Here is a 26,155-nt window from a genome sequence, read left to right as displayed (position 1 = left end):
CAACTTGTATCTGACCTAATATCCTTGTGACTGTCACATGAAACCTTTTAGAATGTATTAACTTAAGAGAACAACAGGTTGCACAAACAAAAAGCTAAGCATGTATCAGACAATATCTGAAATCTGTGGTAGAGATTTCCTTGATTATTATAACTCACATTCCTAGTGTTTTATCTTGTAGTTGAAAAGTGCCTTAATCTAGACTTTCTATTGCTCTGTAGCCATAAAAATGTCACAAAACCAACACATGCTGAAACATGGTGTTGGGATAACCTGAATCTATGTTATCAGACTTTGGAGTCATGTGGCTCCAGAATAAACTATCATTTATTCTCCTTGAAGTGAGAGCTGTGTTTTTGTGTCAAAAACAAAACAAAACCCTTAGAATTAACAAATGACTTCAGCAAAAAGGTAGGATGCTAGGTCAACAGAAAAAAATGAATAGTGCTTCTATATACTAATGAACAATCAGAAAAAGAAATTAAGAAAACAATTTCACCTACAAGAATACAATATTTAGGAATTAATTTAACCAGATTTCTACAATAAAAGGTACAAACATTGCTGATAGGAGTTGAAGGCAAATAAATATACAGTCATACTCATGAATTGGAAAACTTAATATACTGTATAAGCTTCAATACTACATAAAAATAATCTACATGACACTGCTTACATAAAATCACAGAATGTAGACTGGGATTACCAGGAGCTGGGGAAAGGCACAGGGATCAGGTGGCTGGTGGTATAAACTGTTGACTTTATGAGAGGTAAGGAATTATGGAGAAGTAGAAGTTTTATTTTATGTACATTGTTTTGCTGCAACTGAAAAATAGAAAAAAAATCACTACTGCATTAAAAACAAAGAGGAAAAATACTTAAATTGAATGGTCTTTAAAGTTATATTACTTAAACTTTATTTAATGTTTATTTATATTAAATAAAAAGATGGTGGAGATGTTGGTGTATATTTAGCGTCCAAGCTTCCCACTTCTTGTTTCTCCACCCCCATAACAGCTACAAACAGCTAAGCTGTATGGTCAGATAAAGGCTAAGTTTAGTTTACTTGTTAAAGACTTCATTCAAATCTTTAAATAATCTTATGTGATTTATTTTTGAATGTGTAAATGCCTAATTCTAGAATTACATTTTTTAAATTTGTTGCCCAAACTTGAACTGCATCTATTTGTTTTATGCCTATGAATCTGGATAATAGTTTACAAATAAATGAGGATTTATAGTATCTTTCAAACCTGGGAAGAAGCAGAGATTATTGGGTTTTAGCACAAACAGTGTCATAACAAACCCTGAAGCCAGAACCCTTTGCTCCCAATAAGCTTTTATGGTTTATAGCTAACAGCTGTACTGGGGGAGGGCAGGGAAGTGTGCAGGTAGAAGATGGCGCCTGCTGATGCAGGGCAGTAACTGGTGGGGAAGGGAAGAGAGATGCCTATCTGTACTGCTGAGACTCAAAGACAATCGGACAAGATTAGGAATCTCGCTTACAATCAAAACATGTTTTGACTTTCTTGTGAACTTTGACTTTTTCTTCAACCTATGTTTTTATCAGATTATACTCAAACCTATACAAAACACCATAAACCAATTTATCTTAAGTAGTAAAGGAATGTTACCTACATAAAAATAAGTATACTCAAAAGAGTTTTATTTACTTTTGTAAAACCCTTAAATAATATAACTTTAAAGACCATCAAAATTTTATGTATTGTCATTGTTAGGACACTAGAATACAATTCTGTCTTCAAAAACCCGAGACCATACTTGGGTGTGTACCCTTTTTCTTAAGCCGCCTCTCTCTTTCAATCAACTACTAAATCTGTATTAAATTTTTTCTTAAACCTTGCTTCATCCCGAGGTGGTTTTTGTTGTAGTTTTGGGTTTTTTTTTTTCCAGTATAGTTAAAAATCTTTAGGCTTTATTTGAGGAGAGGTCTCTAAAAAGCACTTTGGGGCTGATATAAGCAGCAACATGGGGTATAGCTCATTCTGATACCCACTACCACTCACAAATGTCATCAAATGCTTTTTAAGTACTTCAAAATGCATTTCCAAAACACACTTCTCCCACCCCTATTTGATCATATGGGTTTAACACAAATTTCCCAGTGACCTGCATTTTATCTACATCCACCCCTAGCCTTTTCTTAACTGCTTTCCTTTTCAAAAAGCTATGTTCATTTTAACCCAATCCCGGCTATATGAAAGGGTAATAGTTTAAAAAAAAATACACAATCTCCAGCTGTGATAGACCTTAAAAACACATAGATTTCTTTCAGGAACTCTATTCTTCAGAAAATATTAAATAATACTCTTAAGGATAATTAATATAAAACAGATTTAAAACTATTTTTTCAGGAAGGGTTGATGCTAGTACAGGTTTACATATTACTTCACAATCAGACTTTTTTTGGCTCAGTTATTCTTACCTATTAAATACTTTAACTGCTAAAAGTTATCAGCCACAGTATCTGCGCCAGGTGCCTCTAAAACGGGCCTCCAGAGATCTTGCCTTTTGAGCTTTGGGGCTGTGCTATCCTCAGCCTCTCTAATGTGGATTGGAGGTAAGTCTCCTAACAAACACAATATGGCAGCCGTGATAGTGTATCACTTCAAAGGTTAGCTTATAAATTACAGGTATCTTCCTTCAGTTTGGAAGCTCTTTCCTGGATTGCCTGTGGTAGGGGAAATCAACTGCCATTCTTTCATGAGGTAACCCAATTGGCAGAGAATCTAGGCCAACCAGCAACCATGTGCATGCCCTTGGAAGTAGATCCTTACTCCACCTCACAGAGCTTGTCAATAACATCACAACTCCCAACTACAGCTTAACTTATACTTCAAGAAACAACCTGAACTTCTCTGTTAAATGTTGCCCTAATTCTTGACTCAAAGAAACCAAGATAAAACATGTTTGTTATTTTAAACTGTTTTAAATTTGGGGATAATTGTTAACCAGCAATACATAACTAATAAAGTAACTCAGATAACTGTCCATTTAGACAGACTTTATGAACATGGACATTTCTGAATTAACCTGAAAACAATAAATTTATTTATTCTTCATTCTGAAACTCTTATTTTGCAAACCATTTTCACAAAGGTAATAGGAAGTTTCTCTCTTAGTACAAACATGAAACGAAAGAGGGGTTAGTGGGCTGTTACACATCCATAGTCTCAGCCTTGGGAGGCCAAGTTGGAAGGATTGCTAGCTAGGGACAGTCGGGGCTACACAGAGAATTCTACACCAGCCTGGAGTACATAGGAGACCCTGTCTCAAAATAAAAGGGTAAAGGGAGCGCAAATGCTGAAACGGAAAAACAAAGTGTATTCAATTGCAGTAATATAGGCAATGCTTTGACGAGAGCAGCAGGGGTGGGGGTTCGTAAAAATAAACGTCTGGCATGTAAACCATTTAGCCACAATTATTAATAAGCCATTACAGAACGCAAGCTTAAAATATATCGAACAGGAAGTGCAAATGGATCATGGGTTTGCTTGTTTTGTTTTTGTTTTTTGTCTGTCGAGCAATATGTATTAAGTATATATCACGTGGAACGTGTAGGAAAACAAAAGACAAGAGTTTAACCAAATTTATTCTCAAATTGGGGGACTGTGGCAACTAGCAAACAGCAGTGATCCTAAACTGTACATATTTGGATTCGTATTTATTGGGATGTCGTAAAAAGGAAACAAAAAAATGTCAAAGCGTGCCTGGGCGCCTAATAACACAGCCACCACCATGAAAGCAACCTGAGGTAAGTAACCTTCACCGTTTGCCCGCATTCTTGGAGGACAGCATCGCGTCGCTCCTGCAAGTCCCAAGTTGACCTCTATACCCCTGGCCTAGAAACCCCGAGACCTACGCCCGCCTCCTGACGGCGACACGCAGTGTTCATAAGCCAGCGCCGCTGTCACTCAAAGCGTCTCGGCGTGCCATTGGTCCTAAACTATCGCCTACCCCCCGGTGCTGCCAAGTGGCAAGCACCCCTCGTTTTTCATTTCCGAGCATAAAAGTGAAAGAGCGCAGGCGGGAGAGACCAGGCTTTGGAGGCATCCGGGCCGACGCTAGTACCTGAACGACCTGCGATCCCCGCCGCCGCCGCGACGACTCTGCCTCTGGGCGGGGGCCGTCAGCCGCAAAGAAAATGGCTCAGCCGGGAACCGACGCCCAAGCCATGGAGAGGCCCGTCCAGACCGCGCGTGTTCACGCTGGAGAGCACGGCGGCTGCGAGGGCACCAGCACCAGCACCAGCCCCAGCCCCAGCCTCCCGGGAATTCAGAGCACCTCCGTCTGCAGGAGCCGGAGTGGCAGGCAGGGCAAGGTTTTTGACGTTTCCTATTGTTGCCGGAAGTGACGTCGGGGAGCGGGGCCCCTTAAAGAATAAGGACTTCGTTTTCGTCGTGTCCGATTCGCCGTACGGTCTTTCTTTCCCGCTTCCCCTTCTGAACGACCGTTCCCATCCGAGTTACGCTAATCTGAAACATGACACTCAGCGTCAGTTGTATAATTGATGAGGTTCTCATGGGAATTGAGTCTCCCGAGGAAGCCGCTCGGGCGGAGTATGGAATCTGCACCGCGGAATCTGAGAGTGAGGGGCAGCCCGTGTGTAGCCACTTTTCGCGGCGCGCTGGTACCCACGGTTCCAAATCCAAACGGTCGGCGCGAGAGGAGCCCTGGAGCGCGGGCGCTAGGGCTCTGGGGCCGGACACCTGGTTCCCGCCACTTTCTCGAGCTACTTATGCTCCCGTCTCCTTCCGTGTTGGTGCGGTCGCCTTGGGAACCCTTCTCTTCGGCTTGGCGGCTGCTGGGTGAGCCGGAGTCTGCGGACAGGCTGTGCTGCTCTGGCTGGGACAGAGGTCTCCTGAATGCTGCTGCACTCACTCCCCCGGGTTCCTGAGTTGTAGGCCTATGATCAGGTCTGCTGTCTCATCCTTCTAAGTCTAGGGGCAAGAGGGAGATCCTATATGGCACTTGCTTATGTACCCAGCTGGTAGATGCTTTGGGAGGCAACCAAGTAGGAGGAATCATAGTCCACCTCTTAGAACTGGTTTGCGACTTAATACTGGGAGGTTAAAGGCACTCTGGGGTCTCCTTTGTCTTTTCAGCCCAGGATACATCTAGACTGGCTAGAAGAGTAAAAGTACTTCGTGTTCTCTTTGCTTTCGTTTTCATGAATTTAAAGAATTCTCCATCTACTTTGAGGACTACAGATTTTTTTTTTTCTCTCTATGAAGAAAACTAATCTTAACATTTATTCTGGACTCATGACTGCACTAGACTATTTTACAGAATTACTTGCAAGCATTTTTAAAAAACAGTTTCATACACAAACGCAGCGGTCCCATTGAGCCATCATTGCTGCCGTTTGCTCTAGCTAACTCCCTTTTTTTATCCCTCGTCAGAACTTTTCTCTTACAACAACATTTTACTAGTATCTATTACTGGGGGGCTTTGTACCTTTAATTTCTACAGATCTGTATTCCTCTATCTAAAACTTTGGTTTTTAGATACATTGCGCTAGATCTCAAAAATCTTAGTTATCCACCGTTTTTATTAAAGTCTAGTTACTTCATACTGAACAAAATGATTTTTGAGTCCAGTGATAGCTTATATGTTTAAAGACCTGCAACAACTATGAGACTGAGCTGAGTTTAAAACGAAAAAGCTTAAACTGCTGGCCTGGGCATCTAGCTCGGTAGTAGAGCCATTAGGTGTTATTCCAAGGCCCTGGGTTCAATTCCCACTGCCCACCAAATCCATGTTGTGCCTTTCCCACAACCTTTTTCAGAAATTCAGTTGGCAGATTTGATTTGCTCAGAACTCTTCAGAAAGCTGGGTAGACTATTGGGACCTTAGTGATCGAATCTGCATACTTTATTTACTTAATGTGCTATGATACATAATATAAAGTGAAAATGTAAATCAGTTTTATTTTTCAGTAGCATTTTTTTTTCATCTCAGAAATTTGTAGAAATTTGCTTCTTGGCCTTTTGACTAAGATGAAGTGTGAATCATGTATCAATATTTGATCAGCTTCAATTAATAATCTTAATTTTAGTGCTTACTTATTTTTTAAAAAAACTGGGAAATCCTTCCTTGAAAACATTTTTCTATGATCTTTTTTAATGTCTTCATGTTTTTCTTTCCTGTCATATCATTTTTCTCCTCCACCTACAGATCCAAGCTGTACTTGAATCTTACTCTTGAAAATATTTATTCTGCTGGTGGTGAAGAGGATGTGTTCTGGGGCCATACTTTATTGCCAGAAATATCACTACCAGAGGTAGACATAATGTAAAGGTCAATGTGTTTCTACAAGGAAAAAGTATTAGATAAAAATCACATGTCCCGGAAAAATGGGATATGAATGAAAGGAAAGAATTGTGTTGAGTCAGATGGGTCTGAAACCTAAAATAAGATCAGACTTGGAATCTTAAATCTCGGGAGTAGTTCACACATCCCCTTTTCTAGGTGATAAAGGTTGATTTGGGAAGTCTGTCTTAACATTTCTGTATGTCTGTCTAGCCCTGGCATCTGGAAAGCTGTGAAGTAAGGCTTATAGTTTTGAACTATATTTTGTATAATTTTATTCTAGGATCACTTACTTTTTTTTCTCCCTAAAATCCTCATTGCCTAAATATGTTAATGTTTAATCAATGTAATTTAGTGTTTCAAAAATGGTGACCAAAATGCCAATGAAGAGTACAAATGTTCAGCATCTTGGTTTTCATTGTGTTAATGAAGAGCAGACTGAAACAGGAGAAGATAAGGTGCCCAAATCTAGGGAAATGGCTACGGAAAATGGGAGGTGGCCCAGGCTTAGAAATTTGGAAATTGCTAGGTTTATTTACCTCCCTTTATGTATGTAGATACAGAGATGTCTGAAGGAGTCATTTATATGTTGGATAGTTGCTAAAATGTAGACTGTGAGCAAAATCACATAAAGTATATTTCATCTAATTCTTGAATTGTTTTTTGTTTTTAATGTCAGTGATTTCATTTTAAAGGAGCTTCATTCTCAGAGAATTTATTTCTCAAGGTACTTTTATAATTTTCTTAAGTAAGATATTGGTAAACTATGGGTTTGTTTTGTTTTTTAAGACAATCATCTGATTGGCAACAACATGAAATCCAAGCCCTGGGGATAATAACTAAATCTGAGCTAAATTTTGTCCTCGATTTTTATTGGTTATATAGCTTTTATAAACATTCAAGGTAACCAATGATGAAGATTATTTCAGTTTTTCCTAATGGTACCAGCTATGATTTGGATGTAAAGTATCCTCTGTAGGCTGATATGATGGATCACTTGATCTCCAGTTTGGGGTGCTAATTTGACAAGTTATGGAATCTTTGATAGGTGGAACCTAGCTAGGGATACTGGGAAGTGAAGATGCCTTGAGATGGTAGCCTGGTCACACTTCCATGCTACCCTGTCCTCTAGTCTGAATTAATATGAGCTAGGAGGCACACACTCCTACCTCCTTGGAACTGCCTGTACAGCACCATGGTTTCCATATTACTAGGGTCCATATCCCCTCAAGCATTGAACCAAGGAGCCACTTTTCCACCGATTGTCCTTCTGCTAGGTATTTGGTCACAGCATGAAAGTAACTATTATATTCCATCATCAGTCAAGGTAAAATATTTGGGAGAGTGCTAGATGAAACACATTGAATGAATATAAAATAAGGAAAGCTCATTTTTTTTTTTGCATGAGAAAAATTAGAGGGTAGTGTTGGGTTGACACTGAGTTTACATTTAGGGTTTTATAGTCAGTGCTGTTCAGTAAGCACTTAAGCTGCCACCAGTGTGCTCAGTTCTGAGAAGCAGTAGTTCAGTAAGCACTTAAGCTGCCACCAGTGTGCTCAGTTCTGAGAAGCAATAGTAGTGTGACATAAATGTGCTGGGCCTGGGAGGAGGTACATACAGAGTAAAGCAGAATAGCTTCTCAAAGCATGCAGCTAACCAGTACTTCATCATTTCATTTCTAGACGAGAAGTTGCAAGAATATTTAAGAGTTGGAGCTGAATCTAATATTCAATAATGGCAACAGGTGACTTAAAAAGAAGTTTGCGTAAACTAGAACAAGTGCTTCGTTGGCTAAATTACCCTAATGATATAGATTATGCTGGGTAAGCTATCATACATTTGGTATTTGAAACTTATTTGTGTTTTTTTTGGGGGGGGTTGCTTTTGTTTTTTTGCCAAAAGTTGAGATAGTGTGTGACACAATGGGGTTCCTAAATGAACATAAAGACTTTATGGACCCTTTTTAAATTCTCTCTTGGGCTAGCAAGTTGGTAAAGGAACTGGCTGCCAAGCCTGAAACTAGAGATCCAGCTCCTCTGTCCTCCATACGTGCACCAGGTGTATGTGCTAATGTGCTGAGAATCAGACTCTTCCCGGAAGAGCCTCACATACTTTTAACCGCTGAGCCTTTTAATAAGACATTTAGCTGGGCTTTGGTGTCACATGCCTTTAATCCCAGCACTCGGGAGGCAGAGACAGTCGGATCTGTGTGAGTTCCAGGCCAACCTGGTCTACAGAGTTTCAGAGTGAGTTCCAGGACAACTCCAAAACAATACAGAGAAACCCTGTCTCGAAAATACCAAAAAAAAAGTATTTTGAAGCATGGGGGTTACCATTCGATGTCTCAGTAATTGGAATCTTCTATACTAAAAGAACACATGGTGTAAATGTATAAAATCTATCTTCTGTACATTGAATACACAAAGAAATAAATTTGCAAGAAATGGTAACATCTGTGATCATATTTGTTATATTAAAAATAATACTATTCTGTGGAATGAGAGAATAGCAGGTTAAATAATTAATAGAATCCATTATACTCCAGTGAGCTTACATTTATATGGAGACAGTATCTAGACTGATGTATATACAGTTTAATTCTCATAACTCATATCAGGTGCCTTCCTTCTGTCTGTGCTGTGGGCATGTGCACATCTTTGGCACACACACAAATATAAAAAGATCTTTTAAAAACTTTGGTGTTGAGATGGGGAGGTTTATGCACACATTTTGAATTCTGTGGACAACTTGCTGTTTATATGTAAGGACAGTATAACTTTAGTTAACCAGTAGAGCTGGCTAATTGAAAAAATAATTCATTTACTGTTTTGTACAAGAATCAGTAAGGCGTTTTACACCAGTTAATAAGTAGACATTTAGAAACAGACAGCATGAGGCAGCAAATACTGAGGAATCAATATGGATCAGACAGAAGATGGCTTCATGAAAATCAGCATTTAACTAATAAGTTGTAAAGAAAGATAGACAAAGTGCAGGATACCCTCCTCGATATGAACACAAGCTAAGACAGTACAGTTCTCGTGTGGAAGCAGAAGGTGGATCACAGCATAAGCTCTTTCCATTGTGTTCTTCATTTGTAACTTAGAGTTCATGTTAGTGTACAAATGTTACAAAAATATAAAATATTCTTAGGAACTTTAGGGTGATACTTTTTATTAATAAGAGAAATAAAATGCATCAAGTAAGAATAAACTTTAAAAAACTAATAAGAACTGTAGGAGATAGACTATACAGCTATAGTGAGGTTTTGGACACATGAAAATGAACAGTACTGTTACATCTTCGGATCAGGGTGGTTTAGAGTGGGATATACAATCTGGAGAATCATACATTGCTTCATTATTGTATCTATAAAAATAACTAAATTATTGACAATATTGCCAATTGTCCTTAATAACCCAGCTTTCGGAACTGTGCTAATGAAGTCTTTTTCCCTGACAGTTTGATGAAGGGGGACACAGCAGCATCTTTGCCCATCATTAGCTACTCTCTTACCTCATACTCCCCTTATGTATCAGAACTTCTGATGGAATCCAATATAGAGCTCTTAGCAAAGAATGATGTGCGCTTCACAGATACCGTCTATAAGGTATTTTGAGTTTATGAAATGGTAATTACTTGAGAAACTATTGGATGATTTTTAAAATTAATACTTTAGTAATAATTATCAAAATACAGTTGCATGTTTACTTAACAGTGATGGGCAGTTTTGCCATTGGGCAAATATCAGAGTGTCCTTGTACAGAACTAGATGTTGTGTATATGCATAGCCTATTGCTCCTGGACTACAAACTTGTAACATGTTTCTGTTCTGTATATAGAGTAAATTACAGTGCAATATAAATACTTGTGTTTTTAAACATGCAAACAATATAGATAAAATACTAGGCAATAGAAGGAAGTTTCATTATAATCTAGGGCCACTATCATGCTGTCATTCATTACTGTACATTTAGTTGACAGTATTTTCATGGCTGTTTATCTTGTTAAAATGTCTCTACTGAAATTAAGTTGCGATTTTTCTTTGTTTTATCAGTATTTTCTGTTAATTATGGCAATTGGTACATGTTTGTCACTGGCTATAATTTGACTGCTTCCTATGAAATTTTAGCAAAAGTTTATGTACTGGAGGAAGCAAGAGAGAACATAATCCACAGGCTTCTGCATTAATTAGCTTGTGAGATACAAACTGAAACTTCTGTAGTTTGTTCCTTGAGAAAGAAACCAGGTCTTTTATCTGCAGTAGCATCTAGACACCTGAATGGAGACTGACCTTGATCTCAGTTGACTTTGATTTTTAAAAACCTTAACATTTGCCATTTATTTTGGTCAAGTACTGTGGTGTGTGTGTGTGTGTGTGTGTGTGTGTGTGTGTGTGTGTGTGTGTGTGTGTGTGTGTTTTCTTTTTTCCAGACAAGGTCTCACTGTGTAGCTCTGGTTCTCCTGTTGTTCTCTCCCTTTCTCCCTCTCCCCCTCTCTCTAGTTCTCTCCCTCTCTTCCCTTCTGCCCCTGCCTAGGGTATATCCCTATCAACCTGTATCTCATACGTGGGCATTACTCAACACAGTTCTGTAATTTTAGTACCTTTACTTAATGGCTTGCTCTCAAAGAGACCTGTTACCTCCCAAAGAGGTGTCTATATAACTTGGAATTAAACGAATACTACCTTTATTTTTTCACAGCTTCTTCGTGATCAATTTGATTATAAACCAGTTTTGACAAAAAAGCAATTTATGCAGTCTGGATTTGCTGAATGGAAAATTCAAATTGTCTGTGATATATTAAATTGTGTGATGAAAAAGCACAAGGAATTGATTGGCTCGGACAAGGTGATTTTTTTGAATAGATTTCAGTGCTAATATATGCTAAATACTCCATATTTGAATAAACAGCAAATTGTTTAAAAATGCAGTTGTCACTGGACTTGCTGGGCCCAGAAGTTCTTTGTCTCATTAGACTCTAATGATTAGAGAAAGAGTTCAAGGACAGACTTAGAAGAAATTTAAGCCTAGTAACAGATTGATCAAAACAAAAGCAAATAGTGCTTTCTTCAGGGAAGGGAGTGCACAGCTAAGTTTGGTAGGTGAAACCCCAGACGCTTAGGCATGAGAGCCTTTCAGGCACTGAAGGCAATTCTTATGTTAATGCATAATTGTGGAATTTTCTGGGAATGTCAAGGGCATTTCTACCAACTAGGGTTAGTTTGATCCAAACATGGGTTGTTTAGTACCAAGATGGAATTTGAAGGATGTGAATGTGTAAAACCACAGAGATGCTGAGGAGTCCTCCCTCAAAACTTTTAGATCTCAGGATCTCCTCTACAGGACATTTGTATTTCACAGCTAGCTTCCTGCAGAGTACAAGTCACTGCAATACCAGGATGTCCCACAATCTGCACCTGGATAAGGCCATAAGCACCAACGTTAGTGCTAAGTCCCGTTGTTCACACAGCCTACGAATTCGATGCCATAGTTGCTGTGCTATCCACAGGTAGCGTTTAGTATAACCCTCTCAAGGATCATCATTGCTCTGACATTAGTCTTATACATCCGTGACTGGGAAATAAATTAACTGTTCAGAGATAATGTATTTTTGTCACTTTTAAAAGTTTTTGTTGTATTTTCTTGTTTGTTTTTAACTATGTAGCCCAGACTGAACTCTAACTTTCTGTGTAACTGATGCTGGCTTCTGCGCTCCTTCCTTATAGTTCTAAGTATGACATTAGAGCACCGCCATACCAGTCCCCTTTAGTTTACAATAAACAAATAGGCAAAAGCATGTTTCATCACTTTCAATTTGCTATTATCAAAAGTGAGTATTGAGGTAATGGAATTTAAATGTACATCGAACTGTCTGTAAAATGTATTATTTTGTCTAATTGCTCTCCTCTCTTAGACTTCATCTTGCCAAAGAAAGAAGAACATCTCTGAAAAACCAGAGCCTTGTTCAAGCAGTGAGAACCCCCCTGCAGAGGCCATTGGCATTGACATCACTGGCAGGTTTCTGACTTCAGGGAAGGTGTGAAATAGGCAGGAAAAGAGACCTATCCGAAGATTCATTTCTCTAACTGGCATTTGGGGAAACATTGTAGTGATACCACAACATACAAGGCATTTCATTAGTACATATTAGTTTGTCTTATTTCTTTACATAAGTACTTTGATCGTATTTACCCACCACTGCCCTCTCTTCTCACCCCCCTTCCCTTCCCTACCCTCAAATCGTCTCAGCAGAGGTGTGAAAAATGAAAAATCAAATAGACTTTATATTTCTAATTTTGAATTCTTTTTATTTCCCAGGTAAAATTTAGTAAGGTTATATTATGGATGCACTGACATTTACTTTTTACAAATTTTATATCTATGCATGCGTGCGTGTTTTTTTTTTTTTCTTTTAATCTTAATGTGTATGTGTACCATACGAGAACAGAAGACAGTGCCTTATCCCTTGGAATTAGAGTCTTGGGTGGTTGTAAGCCTCTATGTAGGTGCTGGAAATCAAACCTGTGTCTCAGGTGTTCTTAACCTGAGCCATCTCTCTAGCCCCTCAACATATACTCTTAATTACATTCCTGGTCATCCATAAAAAGGGGTGCATATGTAGTAATAACCCATTGGTAACAAGAGTGGTTATGATTCATCTAGCTGCACTGATAACCAAAAATATAGATTATCTAATAATCTGGTTTTTGAGCATTCTTTATTACTAGATATAGCTTGTCTCTGCCTTTGTCTGCTTTAAGCATCTGTGGCTAAATGAATCCAGTACATTTAGAGATGGAATTTTTCTATATCCAAGGAGAGCCTTAAGCGAAAATGCCATTTTCATAATAAATATACTTTCAGCTATTTTCCTTCTGGATGAGAGGCCAGATTACAGATGAATAATCAATGTGTAATTAGATAAAGATGTAAATTGTTTCTGGATAAAGTAAAATACATGGAATTATTTATTCCCTAATCGAAAATACATGACTAGCAGAGCCTTAGTACCAAGAACATGAATAACTGCTACAAAGCTGATAGAATTTACAAATATGCTTCTTTACTGACAGAGAAGTTGAGTCAGTGCTAAAGCAAATTGTCTTCTTCCTGTTGCCTCCTCTTGTAGAGATGCAGTTTATGACTTCTTTATCTCATGTTAGGATTTTTCAGTGTCTATACAAACAATACATAGGCAGAAAGACAGTAGGTAAAGGGTTAGTGAGGTCCTTGTTATTCCTTCCCCCTTTTCAGTATTTTGGACTTTTGGCTGAGGGTAATTATATATATTGTGATTTGTTCAATAGAAAAAATTATAGTGTGTCCTCACACAGCTAGTAGATTATTTAACTTGTAAATTATGTTGCAACTTTATTGTTTGTTGAGAGAGCCTCATTATATAGCTCAGGCTGGCCTGCACCTTATAATCCCACCTGGGTTTACTGAATGCTGGGATTGTGTGCTACCACACCCAATACTTTTTTTTCTTTGTTTTTAACTTTCTTTCTATCCTGTAACCTTTCAAACGTTTACAAAAGCACAGATCTTCCTGTTTCAACAATTAATCAAATCTTTGCTAATCCTCTTTCGTCTCTACTGTAACCGCTTTTCTCTAGCATATTGAATCAAACCTAGATAACTTTAAAATATATTTTAGTGTTTAAGACATAAGAATGATATTAAAAAGCTGAACCACAATTTCACCAACACATACAAAGCACATAAATATTAGCATGTTATGTTGTGATACATTATATGTGGTAGTTTAAATGTTTTTAAACATATATGGAATTATTGTGAGTATTCATAATTGTGCAGTAAAACCATTAAAGTAGTTCTTCCATGCTTGTCTCTATACAGAAGAAAGCTGTGGTGATCCGTCACCTGTATACTGAAGATAACATTGACATTCCTGAAGGGACAGTATGTTCAACAGAAGTGAGTGCAGAGTGTGATGATTTAGAAGGGAAGTGTTCTGAAGTGATGATTGCTGATGAACAGGCCTCTGAAGTCAAGGCTGAGCTGAAAGTAAGGGCTGAGAACCTCTTTGACAGACTTCTTTGGTATCTGTGATTATGTCAGTGTTTGAAAGTTGCAATATTTCTGAACTCTTAAATTATGACATCTATGTTATTACTTAAGAGACAATCAATCTTACTAAATGTGAATCAGTAGATTCCAGTTGTCAGATCTGTTTGGAGTTTTCCTCCTGAGTTAGAAGTAAAGCAAAGAGAAATAAGAGTTGGTATACACCAGAGAAATTACAGTCTAGTACAGGAGATGTGCCAATTTGCATGGTGGAGTTTTCTACCACTGTTTCCTCTGTTGGTAAATAGAAAAACTTGTATTTTATTCCCGTTTTCTCTTTGGTGAGTCTTCGCTGTATTTTTCTCAAGGGGTGTGATCTTACTGTGTAGCCTTGGCTGACTTTATGTAGTCCAGAGTGGCTTTGTATTTGCAATAAACCCCCTGCCTAGCCTTTTGTATGGTACCTGTCCTATCATTTCTGTTGCTCCTTGGTGACACAAATACCATTATGTATATAATCTCTACTGTTTCTGCTAAAATGCTCATGGCTTGTGATTTTTATATATTTTGGATTTATGAAAGTATTATTTACAGGCCTACTTCTTGCTGTATGACACGCTAGGTAATCAGTACATTGTCATTTGCTTATTTCCTCTTGGATTTGTAGTATATTTGTCTAAGAAACTAGCTAATGATAGTTGAATTGTACTACCTAGTCTAAAAGCATCATACAGGTCAATTCATAGGTAGCTGCTGTGAAAATGAAGTCATCAAAGCCACAACTGACAGCCTCATGGCAAAGCCCACTGCTGTGTGCCTGGACTTCTAGCACACTGCTATCTACACGGAAACTCCTTGCCCTCATACTGTGTTCCTTCCTTAGCTACAAAACAGCTCAAAGGAAATGGAGGTACTTGATACTTTTTCAAAAGAATGTCATTTCATATCATCTAGAATCTTGTTTGTCGTTTTAGGAAGTATGTGATAATCCTGAGATTATTGCACTTCAGATGGCACTTGCTGAATGCCAAGAAAAGCTTAAGAAGCTGGCTTGGGTAGAGAGAAGGCTTGAGTGTCTGGAAGCTACAACAAAAGGAAAAGTGATGGTGGATGAGAAGGCCTGGAATAATCTCCTAAGTCGAGTCACTCTTCTTGAAACAGAGATGCTTTTGTCTAAAAAGGTATGGATATGTTAAGCTTGCCTCATGTGTAGTAAATGCTCATCTTAGTAACATCTGTACATTCTTTTGGAAACACTACATGTGAGGCTCCTTAGAAATAGGAAATGTTTGGTTAGAATGAAGTCTGCTTAAGCCTAACAATTTTCTTACACTTCTTGTAACCATTTTTTTTTCTATCAAATAAGATAATTTGTAAACCCTGTAAGTTGAGCTTTTATGATTAATAGTACTTGAAATACTTAGAATGAGGTAAGAATGTTTTGAAAAACTTAAATTATTTTCATGTATCTTAATAGGACAAAGGGCTTCTGTTTACGGGAAAAATTATAAAAGAGTTAAAATTGAAACTTTCTCTTCTTTACACTTAACTTCAATCATAAAGTAAATTTCTTAGAAACACTAAATTTACTGTCTTAGTCACTGTTCTATTGCTGTGAAGAGACATCATGATCAAGGCAAGTCTTATAAAGGAAAGCATTTAGGGGGCTTGCTTACAGTGTCTAGGCTTAGTCCATAATCATCATGGCAGGGACAATGGCAGGAACTGGAGCAGTAGCTGGGAGCTACATCCTGAACCATAGGCCAGTAGAGGTGGAAAGAGAGAAACTGGGCCTGACAAAGCTTTGGAATCCTCAAAGCCCACCCCCACTGACATACTTCCTCCAGCATGGCTACACCTATTTTACCGGGGCCATACCTCCTAATCCTTCTCAATTGGTACCCCTCCCTATTGACTAAATACTTGAGTCTATGGAGGCTATTCTTTTCCAGACCACCACATGTACCATTGCCGTATGTAGTCTGAGAAACTGTATTATTTCTTAGCGTTTCAGCTTCTAGTCTGTCTTCATTTTTAGAGAAAGGAGTTGTAGATTCAAGGTTACTGTCTGCTTTCACACTTAAATGGTTGTTTCTTATGCATAAGAATAATCATATCGTATTGGTAAATAAATGTATTAAAACTAAACATTCTCTGTGCTTTGCTTATATTCTATGGTAAGCAGCATAAAATGAATTACCTTTCATTTTATTCTAAATATTTATCTGTACATTCCAGAATGAATGTGTAGAGCTTAATGCAGCAAGTGAAGACTATGACTCTGTTAGTGGCACAGATATTATAACCTTTGGTAAGTTCTTAAGTTGAATTAGTACTGTTGGCTTGCAAACATTTTCAGAACAGTAGCTTTTATGGGCATTTGGCATTTTTAGCATTCTCGTGTGTGTGTGTGTGTGTGTGTGTGTGTGTGTGTGTGTGTGTGTGTGTGTGTTTGTGTGTGTGTGTGTGTGTGTGTAAGCCAGAGGTCCACATCAGTCTTCTTTCTCAGTCACTTTCCACATTATTCTTTGACGTAGTCTCTCACTGAATCTGGAGCTCACTGACTTGGCTTGCTTGCTAGCCATCAAACTCCCAGGATCCTCTTGTCTCTAGCACCCTATTTGTGCAAATGTAGGTGCAAACTACTGCATCTGAATTTTTTTTTTTTTAACATGGCTCTGGAAATCAAATTTAGCAAGCACTTGACTGGAGCCATATCCTCATTTTTTACTAAACATTTTTCTTACCAAAATTACAGATCTCTTAGAACAAAGGAAGTAGTGAACCACAGATTGCTAAGAATTGCTTATAAAACTAGAGTATATGTCATTCAGAGCATAGCTTGCAGACTTTGGGGGATTTTCACATTTTAATCATTCCAGAATAACACAGAGAAAAGCAGACCTCTAAAAGTTAGAAGTTTAATCCTAAGTAGTAACATTTTTTTTTTTAAGATTTTATTTATTAGGTACACAACATTCTGCTTCCATATATGTCTGCACACCAGAAGAGGGCACCAGATCTCATAACAGATGGTTGTGAGCCACCATGTGGTTGCTGGGAATTGAACTCAGGACCTCTGGAAGAACAGCCAGTGCTCTTAACCTCTGAGCCATCTCTCCAGCCCCAAGTAGTAACTTTCTTGTGCATAAATAAGATCTATGACTGGAGAAAGTACATTTCTCAGAAATCTGTAAAGGGCTTTATCTTTTCATTTATCACTGACAGTAATAAAATGAGAATCGTGTAGAACCTGGGTGACCCTTTTCATGTCACAACCTTCTAGTGATATTTTCCATGTTTCTGAGCATAGGGATCTCTGGTTTCAGCAAAAGCTTTTCTTCTTTAAGTCTTATAATTTAGAAAAAGCAACGTCTTACATTTTATCTCATTATGATTAAGTTAAGTTTGTAAAAAAATGACTTCTGCAATTGACAATCCATGAGATTAAATCTTAGTACTATAGATATTTAACATCATTAGATCTTTTCAGCTGCTATATATGTAATAATTTACATTTCACAATATGCAGTTTAGCATTATTCTCACTGTGGTATTAACTCATTTAATTCCAAATACAACCTTGTAAGATAAATACTATTATTATCCATATCTGAATGTTCCAGATGAGGAAAATGAGTTTCATTGAAAATCATAGGTGACTATGCCAGTGGCCACACAATTACTGTATGGTGGACAAAGTTGAATCCAGACAACTCATTCTGATAGTTTTCCTCAACACTACAAAATTAGTGCACGCACTGCTATCCTTGCACAGAGGATAGTTTATTCAGTCATTAGATTAACTGAGATGCTTTTTAAATTATTAAATTGATCATAGACTGCAGATTTCATATTAGGTAACATTAACTTTTCCATTTGTCATTCATAGATTTAACGAATATCAAAATTTACCAAATTCTTAAGAGCATAAATTTTGTCCTGTGATCTATCTAGCAGAAAAAAAATTATATCTGCAACTTCTGTCTCCAGTAGGTGTGTATGTTAGAGTTCAAATATTTGCTTTACTGAAAGAACATTTAGCCTGCTTTTATAGAACACTGCCTTTTCCAAGTTTGGTTTTGCCTTTTCCAATACCTACCTTATGTGCATAGCCAAAAAATTAAGCCGCTATGCTAGGATTCAGAATAATATAAACTTTTATCCAAAATAATTTTAAAATTATGATTAACATGAATACCGGTTTCATAGAAGTTATAATTTGACCTATGTACAGAGTTGAGTTTACAAAACCTTACACACTATACCTTGTGAATGGAAACTCAGGTGATTCAGTTTCATTGGATGCAGAGAACAATACAAATGTATTGTTATTATTCTGATCTTAGAATTATGTTCAATAAGGAAGGAATTTTGTGAAGCTCCAAATTTGTTTTCCCCTTTATCAAAAATATATTGATTTTTTGGGAGCTATAAGACATCTGTGTCTTGGGATGAGTGAAGTGATAGTGAAGACAGTTTAAGAAAGTGAGAAGCTTGCTTGTTTATATGTTCTTAGGAGCAGAAGTAATGTGATGATTCATGACAAGAACGAAAGGAACTGAAATTTCCAGCGGAAGAGAAGTAGTCAATGAGTGAGCTCCGTGTCCCATCAGTTTAGTGGCTGTACACTGTCCTTGTTTAGTTGCTTCAGACATGACAGTGGTTTTACTTTTTCTGTATTTCATGACTTGACATGAGTTTGTTGTCTATTGAATAATTTTTATTAGTGGATCTAGTAACTTAAGTGTTAATTGCCAGACAGGCCAGCAACTGTCAAGGTTGGCTTTGGATTGCTTTGCTTTACTTTGTTGTGTACATTTATCCTCAGAAGAGAGCAATGTGGCTAGTCCAAGTGTAGTACCCCAGAGTACACTTTCTTCCAGTGTGCATGTGTACATGAAGGGAGTGGAAGCAGAAGAGTGGAAAGACCAGGTCATGGAGTTTACCCTGCAGTCATGGAAAGATTGTAGCTAGTATTTTCAGATTTGCATTTCAGAAAGATTCTCATAAAAGCCGAGTGGTGATCAGCCGGAAGAAACTAAAGCAGATGGAACAGCAGTGGCCAAGTGATTGTTTTTTTCAGAACAATAATGAGGGATTTTACTAGGACATTAGTCATGAAGATAAGGAGCATATAATCTCCTGGGGAATAGGCAGGGGGATCAGGAGTGGACTGTGGTTGTTGATAAACTAGAAGCAGTGAAGGAGCGAGGAAAGGATAAGGCCAACCTTACACTGGGTTCCAGGTAGTTATTACTCTATAATAGGAGGGAGAATGCAAAGTGAGAAGAAAAATTGTTAAAAAAATAATAATAATGAACTCACTTTTGAATATAACTTACTATGTATGAAATACTTAAGAAAGATCTCCACAACTTAGGCCTTGATTTGTAAGCACTGGCTTGCAAACTTTCAAAGACCACAGAGGCCAATTTGTTCTCTTACTATAAAATATAACATCCTTCAGAATTGGCAGTGGCAGAGTGGTGGTCCTATGAAGACAGCTGGCTAAAATATCTGGTGTCTACTTTAGTAGCCTTCCTTGTGTCACAAGGAATCCATCCCACTTATTCTCCCCTAACTCCAACTTCAGGGGCTTGGTGTCAGGGCTCACTGCTGTTCCTTTTCTTTCCAACCTGAACTCACTTACCAATTCTTTTCTTAGTCTTCTACAGCATAGCTAAGAAACTATCATATTTAAACTAGTAAAATCTTGTGATTTTATTTAGAGCTCAGGAAAGTAATAAAAACTGTCATGAGCCATAATATTCACTTAGCTGATCTGGCTGTTAAATATGGCTGGCATTCTGTATGTACTGCACTCGGTAACCTCTGGAGTCCCTGGTGGCATGTCTCTCTGAAAGTCTCCTAGCTTGCCTAATGCTAACTTTCTTTCACATGAAGCAGCTATGTGCCTCAAAACTCAAGTCCCAAGATTCAGGGTGAAAAGAGCCATTACTTTAACTATCTTCCCAGCTCTGCATGCTTGTCCCCTTTCTCCTTTTAGGACAGCATAAAAAGTATTAGGAACCTTCAGAGAACATCTCAAGCAGAAGAAAATAATACAATATTTAGAGACATGGAAGTTACATTTTCTGCTGAGTTTCGAATTATTCCTTAACGTTGCAAATTTCCCACAGGTCCTGCTGAAAGCACCTGTGTCCAGCTAGTCTTCAGAGCTGTAGTCTCAGCTAACTAGATCACAAGTAGACATCTAACCCAGTAAATAGCAGTCCCCAAGGGTGTCAAGTCGAATTACACTTCTATCTTAGAATTTTGGATTGGGACACTAAAACAAATCAGTTAGATCGTGTTAAGCTTGGATTAAGCTGATAATTTTATTCAGGCTGATTATAAGTTTATTTAGTATATTCAGGTGAATAAGCTGAGAAAACTATTCTACAGAGAAAAGCAGCCGCTGGAGCAGATGACAAATTAGTCAAGGAAGATGAGGATCTATCAGATAAAAGGCATTTTTGTAATCCTTGGGTATTAATACTTTGCATCTGTGAAGGAAGACAGCAAATGCTTACACTGAAAACCATTTTAAGTGGTTGTCAGTTTCTTTTTAGCTTTGTTTTTGTAGGCAAATTTATTCTTAATAGGGCATAATACGTAGGATTGACTTGATAGACGTATGTCATGTCTGTGCTGTTAAATAACTGATGGAGTTAATGAGGAATGTGCCATTATTTTGTCACACTGATAGCAGGATATCTGACATAAGGGTTTTTATTGTTATTATTTAAAGAAGAAACTAGATTTTGTTTTTGTAATTTTTTTCCTATGTGTTAACTCAAGATGGGATCCTCTTGACTTTAAAAGAAGGATTAGTAATAACTGCCACTAGCTACAAAGCCATGGTGAAGCAGTTGTGAAGTATTTCAACATTGCTGTATCAACGCATCATGACAAGTCCACCAGTATTAGTTATTGTACATGTCTCCATCCTAAGAAAGGAGCACATAAGTCAGTAGCTTACAGTTTATTTTTTAAGATTTATTTAGACATGTTTTCTTTATGTATATGAGTGCTCTGTCTTCAAGCACACCAAAAGAAGGAATCAGATCCTACTACAGATGGTTGTGAGCCACCATGTAGTTGCTGGGAATTGAACTCAAGACCTCTGGAAGAACTGTCAAGTGCTCTTTACTGCTAGCCCCAAGTAGTTTATGGTTTAAATTACTAACATTCCTATTTATTCAAAGTGATTTCTAGTATGATTAAGGTAAACTGTTTTTGGAGGATTTTTTTTTTTTTAGTTTTGAGACAGGGTTTTGTAATATTGCCTAGGTCAGCCATGAACCCATGATTCTTTGCAGCTTCCCAAATACATGTGATTACAAGCATACACCACAGAGCCCAAAAGTATTTTGAAACTTTTATTAGAGAATTTTTAGTATCTGTCTCCATATGTTTAAAAAGTATTAAAAACTCATTTTACCTATGCCAATAACTGTCTTATTAATTTATTTGTAAATAAAATTGTAGCTATTTGACTCTACTGTGTAATAGAAAGATATCCTAAAATGTAATTTCTTTGCAGATAAAAAATATAGTGTGGGGACACCAGCCAGTACTTCTGGCTATAGTACAATATCATCGGACTCAATGCCCAGGGGCTCCATTGTTCATTACTGTGGCTTGAAAGATTTTTCAGAGGTAAGAGAAGCCACCAACTGCTTAGATGATTCCTAAGGTAGAGAAGAAACAAGTATCATTTTTAGTATTAGCTGTGTAGTATATACTTTTGGCAAGAAAAATGGTGAAATCTTAAGTTTCCTCTCTGCAGGTTCTGTGTGTTGACTAGTCACCTTGTGCAGTGTTTCAGAGTGTTTTCTGTATTCATGGTCCATCTTTGAGGGTTGTTTACTTTGAGAAATCGCCTAAATTTGTTGCTTTTTAAATTAAAGGAAACAACAATCCAGAAAATGGAAAGGATGAAAAAAATGTAAGTAATAGAAAGGGGCAACTGAAATCTTTTCTCTGTAGGGAATTGTACTGGAGTGTAGTATACATGGAATGTACATATGTTTTTCAGACCTTGAAAGTCTCAGTCAGGTGTGGAATTTCCTTCAAGACTCCAGTGGATAATAAATCTCCTTCCAGTAGTGTGTGTGAGATGAGTCACTGTTTTGTTTCCAGCAAATGGTGTAAAGCACTGTTTACAGAATTAATCATGGGTTACAAAGGGCAGAGATGCTTTGGTTGTTAATTAATTCAGATTTCTCTATGTCTGATAATTGATTTACCAAAACATTATGTGTATGTAGATGGGTAGTTGGGAGGCATTCGCAATATTATGTTAGGCTTGCCAGCGTTTCCAATGAGCTATTGCTGCATATGACTAACAATGTTGCTTTTACTGGAGACAAATAACATTGCATCTAGTTTTAACAAAGAGTAGTTTAAAGGAAATATATGATGAAATGGTATCAGAATATTATACCCCCCACTACTGTAAAAAAGTACAAAGTTCTTTGACATTTGAAAAATTCTAAAATAACTCATGCTACAAGAATTGGCTAATTTATGTTTGCTGTCTTGTATTTACATGTATTAATAGTAATTACACTAGAGTCAAGTTCATGTTAGGCTCAGAAGCATGTATATGACAGCTTCAGTCCTGATCTCCACTATGAGCTCTGTACTTTGCTGACATGTGATTTGTTTCATTTCAGGTTTGAAGAGACTGCAGAGCTACTGAAATGCTCAAATCCCTAACTGTAGAGTTTTTGCATGAACATCTCTAGGACTTTGGCTACTTACATATGCTATATTTAAGAACTCCTTGTATAATTTTAATATACTATAATATTTTATTAAGAATTTGAATTCAATTTGGTATGTGAGTTTCTTTCATTCCTAAATAAATACTTTTTAATATTGTAAGCTGTAATTGTACTAATTTTCTCTTTCAGATTTCTTGGTAAATCTCTGTTTCAGTATATTACTGTTACAGAGTGAGGGCATTACAGCATCTCTGTATTTTTGCGTTGGCATTTCCTGGCAGTGCACTAAGTAGTACTTTTTCAAAAGTATGGGTTAGAGGACCATGGTCTACATCCTACTGGAGACATTCCAACTACGGCTTGCATATTGTACCCAGGAGGCTCTCATATGTACAGCCCTGCAATCTGTGCTGGTGAATAGACTGTAATTCACAGTTAAAATGGTCACTGAGAACTAACAAATGCTGCAGCGTCTTCTTTATTAACATGGGAACGCTGAGAGCCTGGTTCTCTAGTGTGCTCCCTGTGGGAAGTGTGCTGAATGCATGAATTCTTCTTTATTAACATGGAAACTCTGAGGGCCTGATTCTTTAGTGTGTTCTCTGAGGGAAGTGTGCTGAATACGTAAGACCATCAGCACAGACACAGACGGCGGCCATCCATGTAATACACGGTGAAGGAGGTTTTCACTTTCTAATAATGGAGAGAAAAAGTCTTAAAGTTAAATTGAAATTAAATTAAGATCATGTAGAAAGTTACTATGTAAATATTCTAACTTTGTAAATGAAAATGTGATTATAATTCTAGGTGATAGAATCATGGAAAGCTATCTTTCTGTTTTATATTTTATGTTAGTCACCTCATTATACACACAATTTGACTTTACTGTTGAGTAAACTATTAATTTGTTAGCAATAACGAGCAAGCAGCTTTTAGTATATTAATAAATATTTAGTGTTTGCTCTTTAAAACTATAATACTTTATGTTAGCATATAGAAGCATATAACCTTGAATTTAGTAGCATTTCAAAAGAATTTCTAGAATTAATGAATCTTTTTGGCTTTCTTTTTGTCCATTGTAAGTACATTTATAAAAAATCAAAAGAACACACTTTTGTAAATGATATTGCACACTCCAATATGAGCACCACTGTGAACACACAGCACCTTGTGCTTATCACACCCCTCTACTTTTAGTAGATCTCAAAACTCAAATTTTTCATTTTGGGGGGGGGGGTTGTTTGGTTGTTTTTTTTTTTTTTTTTTTTTTTTTTTTTTTTTTTTTTTTTTTTTTTGACAGAGTCTCTCTGTGTAGCCCTAGCTGTCCTGGAACTCACTCTGTAGAACACACTGGCTTCGAACTCACAGGTATCATTCAGCCTATGCTTCCCAAATTCTGGGATTAAAGGCATGCACCACCATGCCTGGCTATGGGGGATGTTTCTAATCTAATTTATGTATGAAATAATAGATATTGAAAATGAAAATTTTATCATAGATACTAGAAATCTGGATATAAATTTTCTTAGGCTTTTTTTTAACAACTGTAATAAAAATGAACTTATAGTAGTGTTGTATACTTACATTTACCAAGAGACTTATTTTGAAAACAACTTCTAGAAAAATAAAAGTATGACTCATTGAAATTATTGAAGATATTACCTAGTTATTCTCATATAGAAATTGCTTTCTCAGGCTAGACAGATGGCTCAGCAATTAAGATCACTGCTGCTTTTCCGGAGTACCTGGATTCAGTTCCCAGCACCCACATGGCAGGTCACAATTGTCTGTAACTCTAATTCCACAGGATCTGACATCATCTTATAGACATACATGCAGGTAAAACACCAATGCACATAAAGTAAAAAAATAAATTAGAAAAATGCTTTCTCTCAGGGAATTTGATAGTGATTTTTTATTATTAATTACTATCCCTTAAAATTATGTATTACCAATGAAAGTTTCAGTAGCTTGTTCTGTCCTGTGAGCATTTGTGCATTTGTTCTTAAGCTGAGAGCCCAGGAAACAACCATGTGTGGGAGTAGGTGAGCGCAGGCAGCAATACTGTAAGGAATGTGGACGGTACTAGCCAGGGTTGAAGAGTAGCCTGATGAAGGTAGCTCTGTCGGGTGCTTTAATGGGAAGCTTTAACAGGGAATACATTCCTTATAAAACTTAAAGGCTCTTTTATGCCGTTCTATACAGAGTGCTTTCTGTAATTGATCAGCACCTGGGGAGGCATTGAAGCCTAAAAGGACCTTGTCAGTTTTACACACAAAACACTTCTAGCTCAAGCAACATTACAGCTTTAATTTCTCCATTTTAATGACCCCTGATCATCTTTCATTTTTTCCGAGGCTTAATGCAGACTGAGTACAATGGAGGGGGTAAACTACAAAATTAGAACTTAATTGTTGTGTTACTTGAGCTTTTCTGCTGAAAATTACAGGTTTCTTGTTAGCAGCAGATGGCTAAAAATCATTTAGGGCCTACTGCAGCCACCATGTTGAGAGCATTCAAATTGATTTTTATTGGGAATATTTGTCATGATTTTTAGGAATACTTGTAGGAACAATTACTATACATACCTTTTTACTTCCCTAAACTACTAAAGTGAAATTTCTCTTTCCTCTATTTTTGCAGTACTTGGGTTTGAATCCAGCTCCTCACAAATTAGATAGGTGTCTATTGATAAGCTGTTATCCAAGCTCTCTTATTTGCATTGTTGAACTAAGGTCCTGGTGAGATAGTAAGGCTGTCTTTGAACTTGTGATTCTCTGGCTTTACGATCCCTAGTAGCTAGAATCCTAGGTGATGACCCCCATGCTCCACACAGCATGTGTTTGCTTATTTATATTTGATGAGATTTCTCTGTGCTGCACAGATTACTCTGCAACTCGGCAGTACTGATCTAACTGCTTCAGACACCCAATTTTATGAGCCTACAAGTGTGTGCTACCAAACTCAGCTCAGTAATAAAAATCAATTTAATATTGACCTTTAAGACAGAGGATTTATGCAACAAACAATCCAAATGCATAAACTATTTGAATTTTA

The 26,155-nt window shown here is 37.3% G+C and overlaps 2 protein-coding genes across 13 annotated transcripts in view; one reads left to right on the top strand and one right to left on the bottom strand.

Moving 5' to 3' along the window:
- Nucleotides 1-4,304, bottom strand: part of Fbxo8 (F-box protein 8) — a 35,410-nt gene extending 31,106 nt beyond the window's left edge. Inside the window, exon 1 of the mRNA XM_027394101.2 lies at nt 4,093-4,304. The gene's annotated coding sequence lies outside the window, so the exon portion shown is untranslated. The remainder of the gene's footprint in view (nt 1-4,092) is intronic.
- Nucleotides 4,305-4,386: 82 nt separating this feature from the next.
- Nucleotides 4,387-23,258, top strand: Cep44 (centrosomal protein 44). Of its 12 annotated transcripts, none has more exons than XR_004771694.1 (12): nt 4,387-4,937; nt 8,016-8,156; nt 9,796-9,943; nt 11,037-11,183; nt 12,250-12,372; nt 14,196-14,363; nt 15,338-15,544; nt 16,602-16,674; nt 21,913-22,028; nt 22,159-22,317; nt 22,408-22,427; nt 23,048-23,254. XR_004771694.1 is itself a non-coding variant. In XM_027394098.2 (12 exons), exons 2-11 carry the CDS (start codon nt 8,068-8,070, stop codon nt 22,412-22,414), a joined length of 1,116 nt encoding a protein of 371 aa, XP_027249899.1. In that variant the 5' UTR covers nt 4,387-4,937; nt 8,016-8,067; the 3' UTR covers nt 22,415-22,427; nt 23,048-23,206. The 12 variants fall into 12 exon arrangements, 7 of the variants coding, with proteins under 7 accessions (XP_027249899.1, XP_027249896.1, XP_035306635.1 ...); XR_004771692.1 differs by having other exon boundaries at nt 22,280-22,317; nt 22,408-22,479; nt 23,048-23,206; XR_003480937.2 differs by having other exon boundaries at nt 22,280-22,317; nt 22,408-22,483; nt 23,048-23,206.
- The last annotated feature ends 2,897 nt before the right edge of the window (nt 23,259-26,155 follow it).

This window comes from Cricetulus griseus, assembly GCF_003668045.3.
Source record: "Cricetulus griseus strain 17A/GY chromosome 1 unlocalized genomic scaffold, alternate assembly CriGri-PICRH-1.0 chr1_0, whole genome shotgun sequence".
Lineage (NCBI taxonomy): Eukaryota > Metazoa > Chordata > Mammalia > Rodentia > Cricetidae > Cricetulus > Cricetulus griseus.
Note: the sequence above shows the minus strand (reverse complement) of the source record. Positions and strands in the feature narration are given on the sequence as shown.

Coding starts and splice junctions, on each gene's coding strand:
- Cep44 (XM_027394097.2), top strand. CDS start 8,068: ATGGCAACAGGTGACTTAAAAAGAAGTTTGCGTAAACTAGAACAAGTG. Junction 16,675..21,912: donor CACAGATATTATAACCTTTG/GTAAGTTCTTAA, acceptor ATTTCTTTGCAG/ATAAAAAATATAGTGTGGGG. Junction 22,318..23,047: donor ATGGAAAGGATGAAAAAAAT/GTAAGTAATAGA, acceptor GTTTCATTTCAG/GTTTGAAGAGACTGCAGAGC.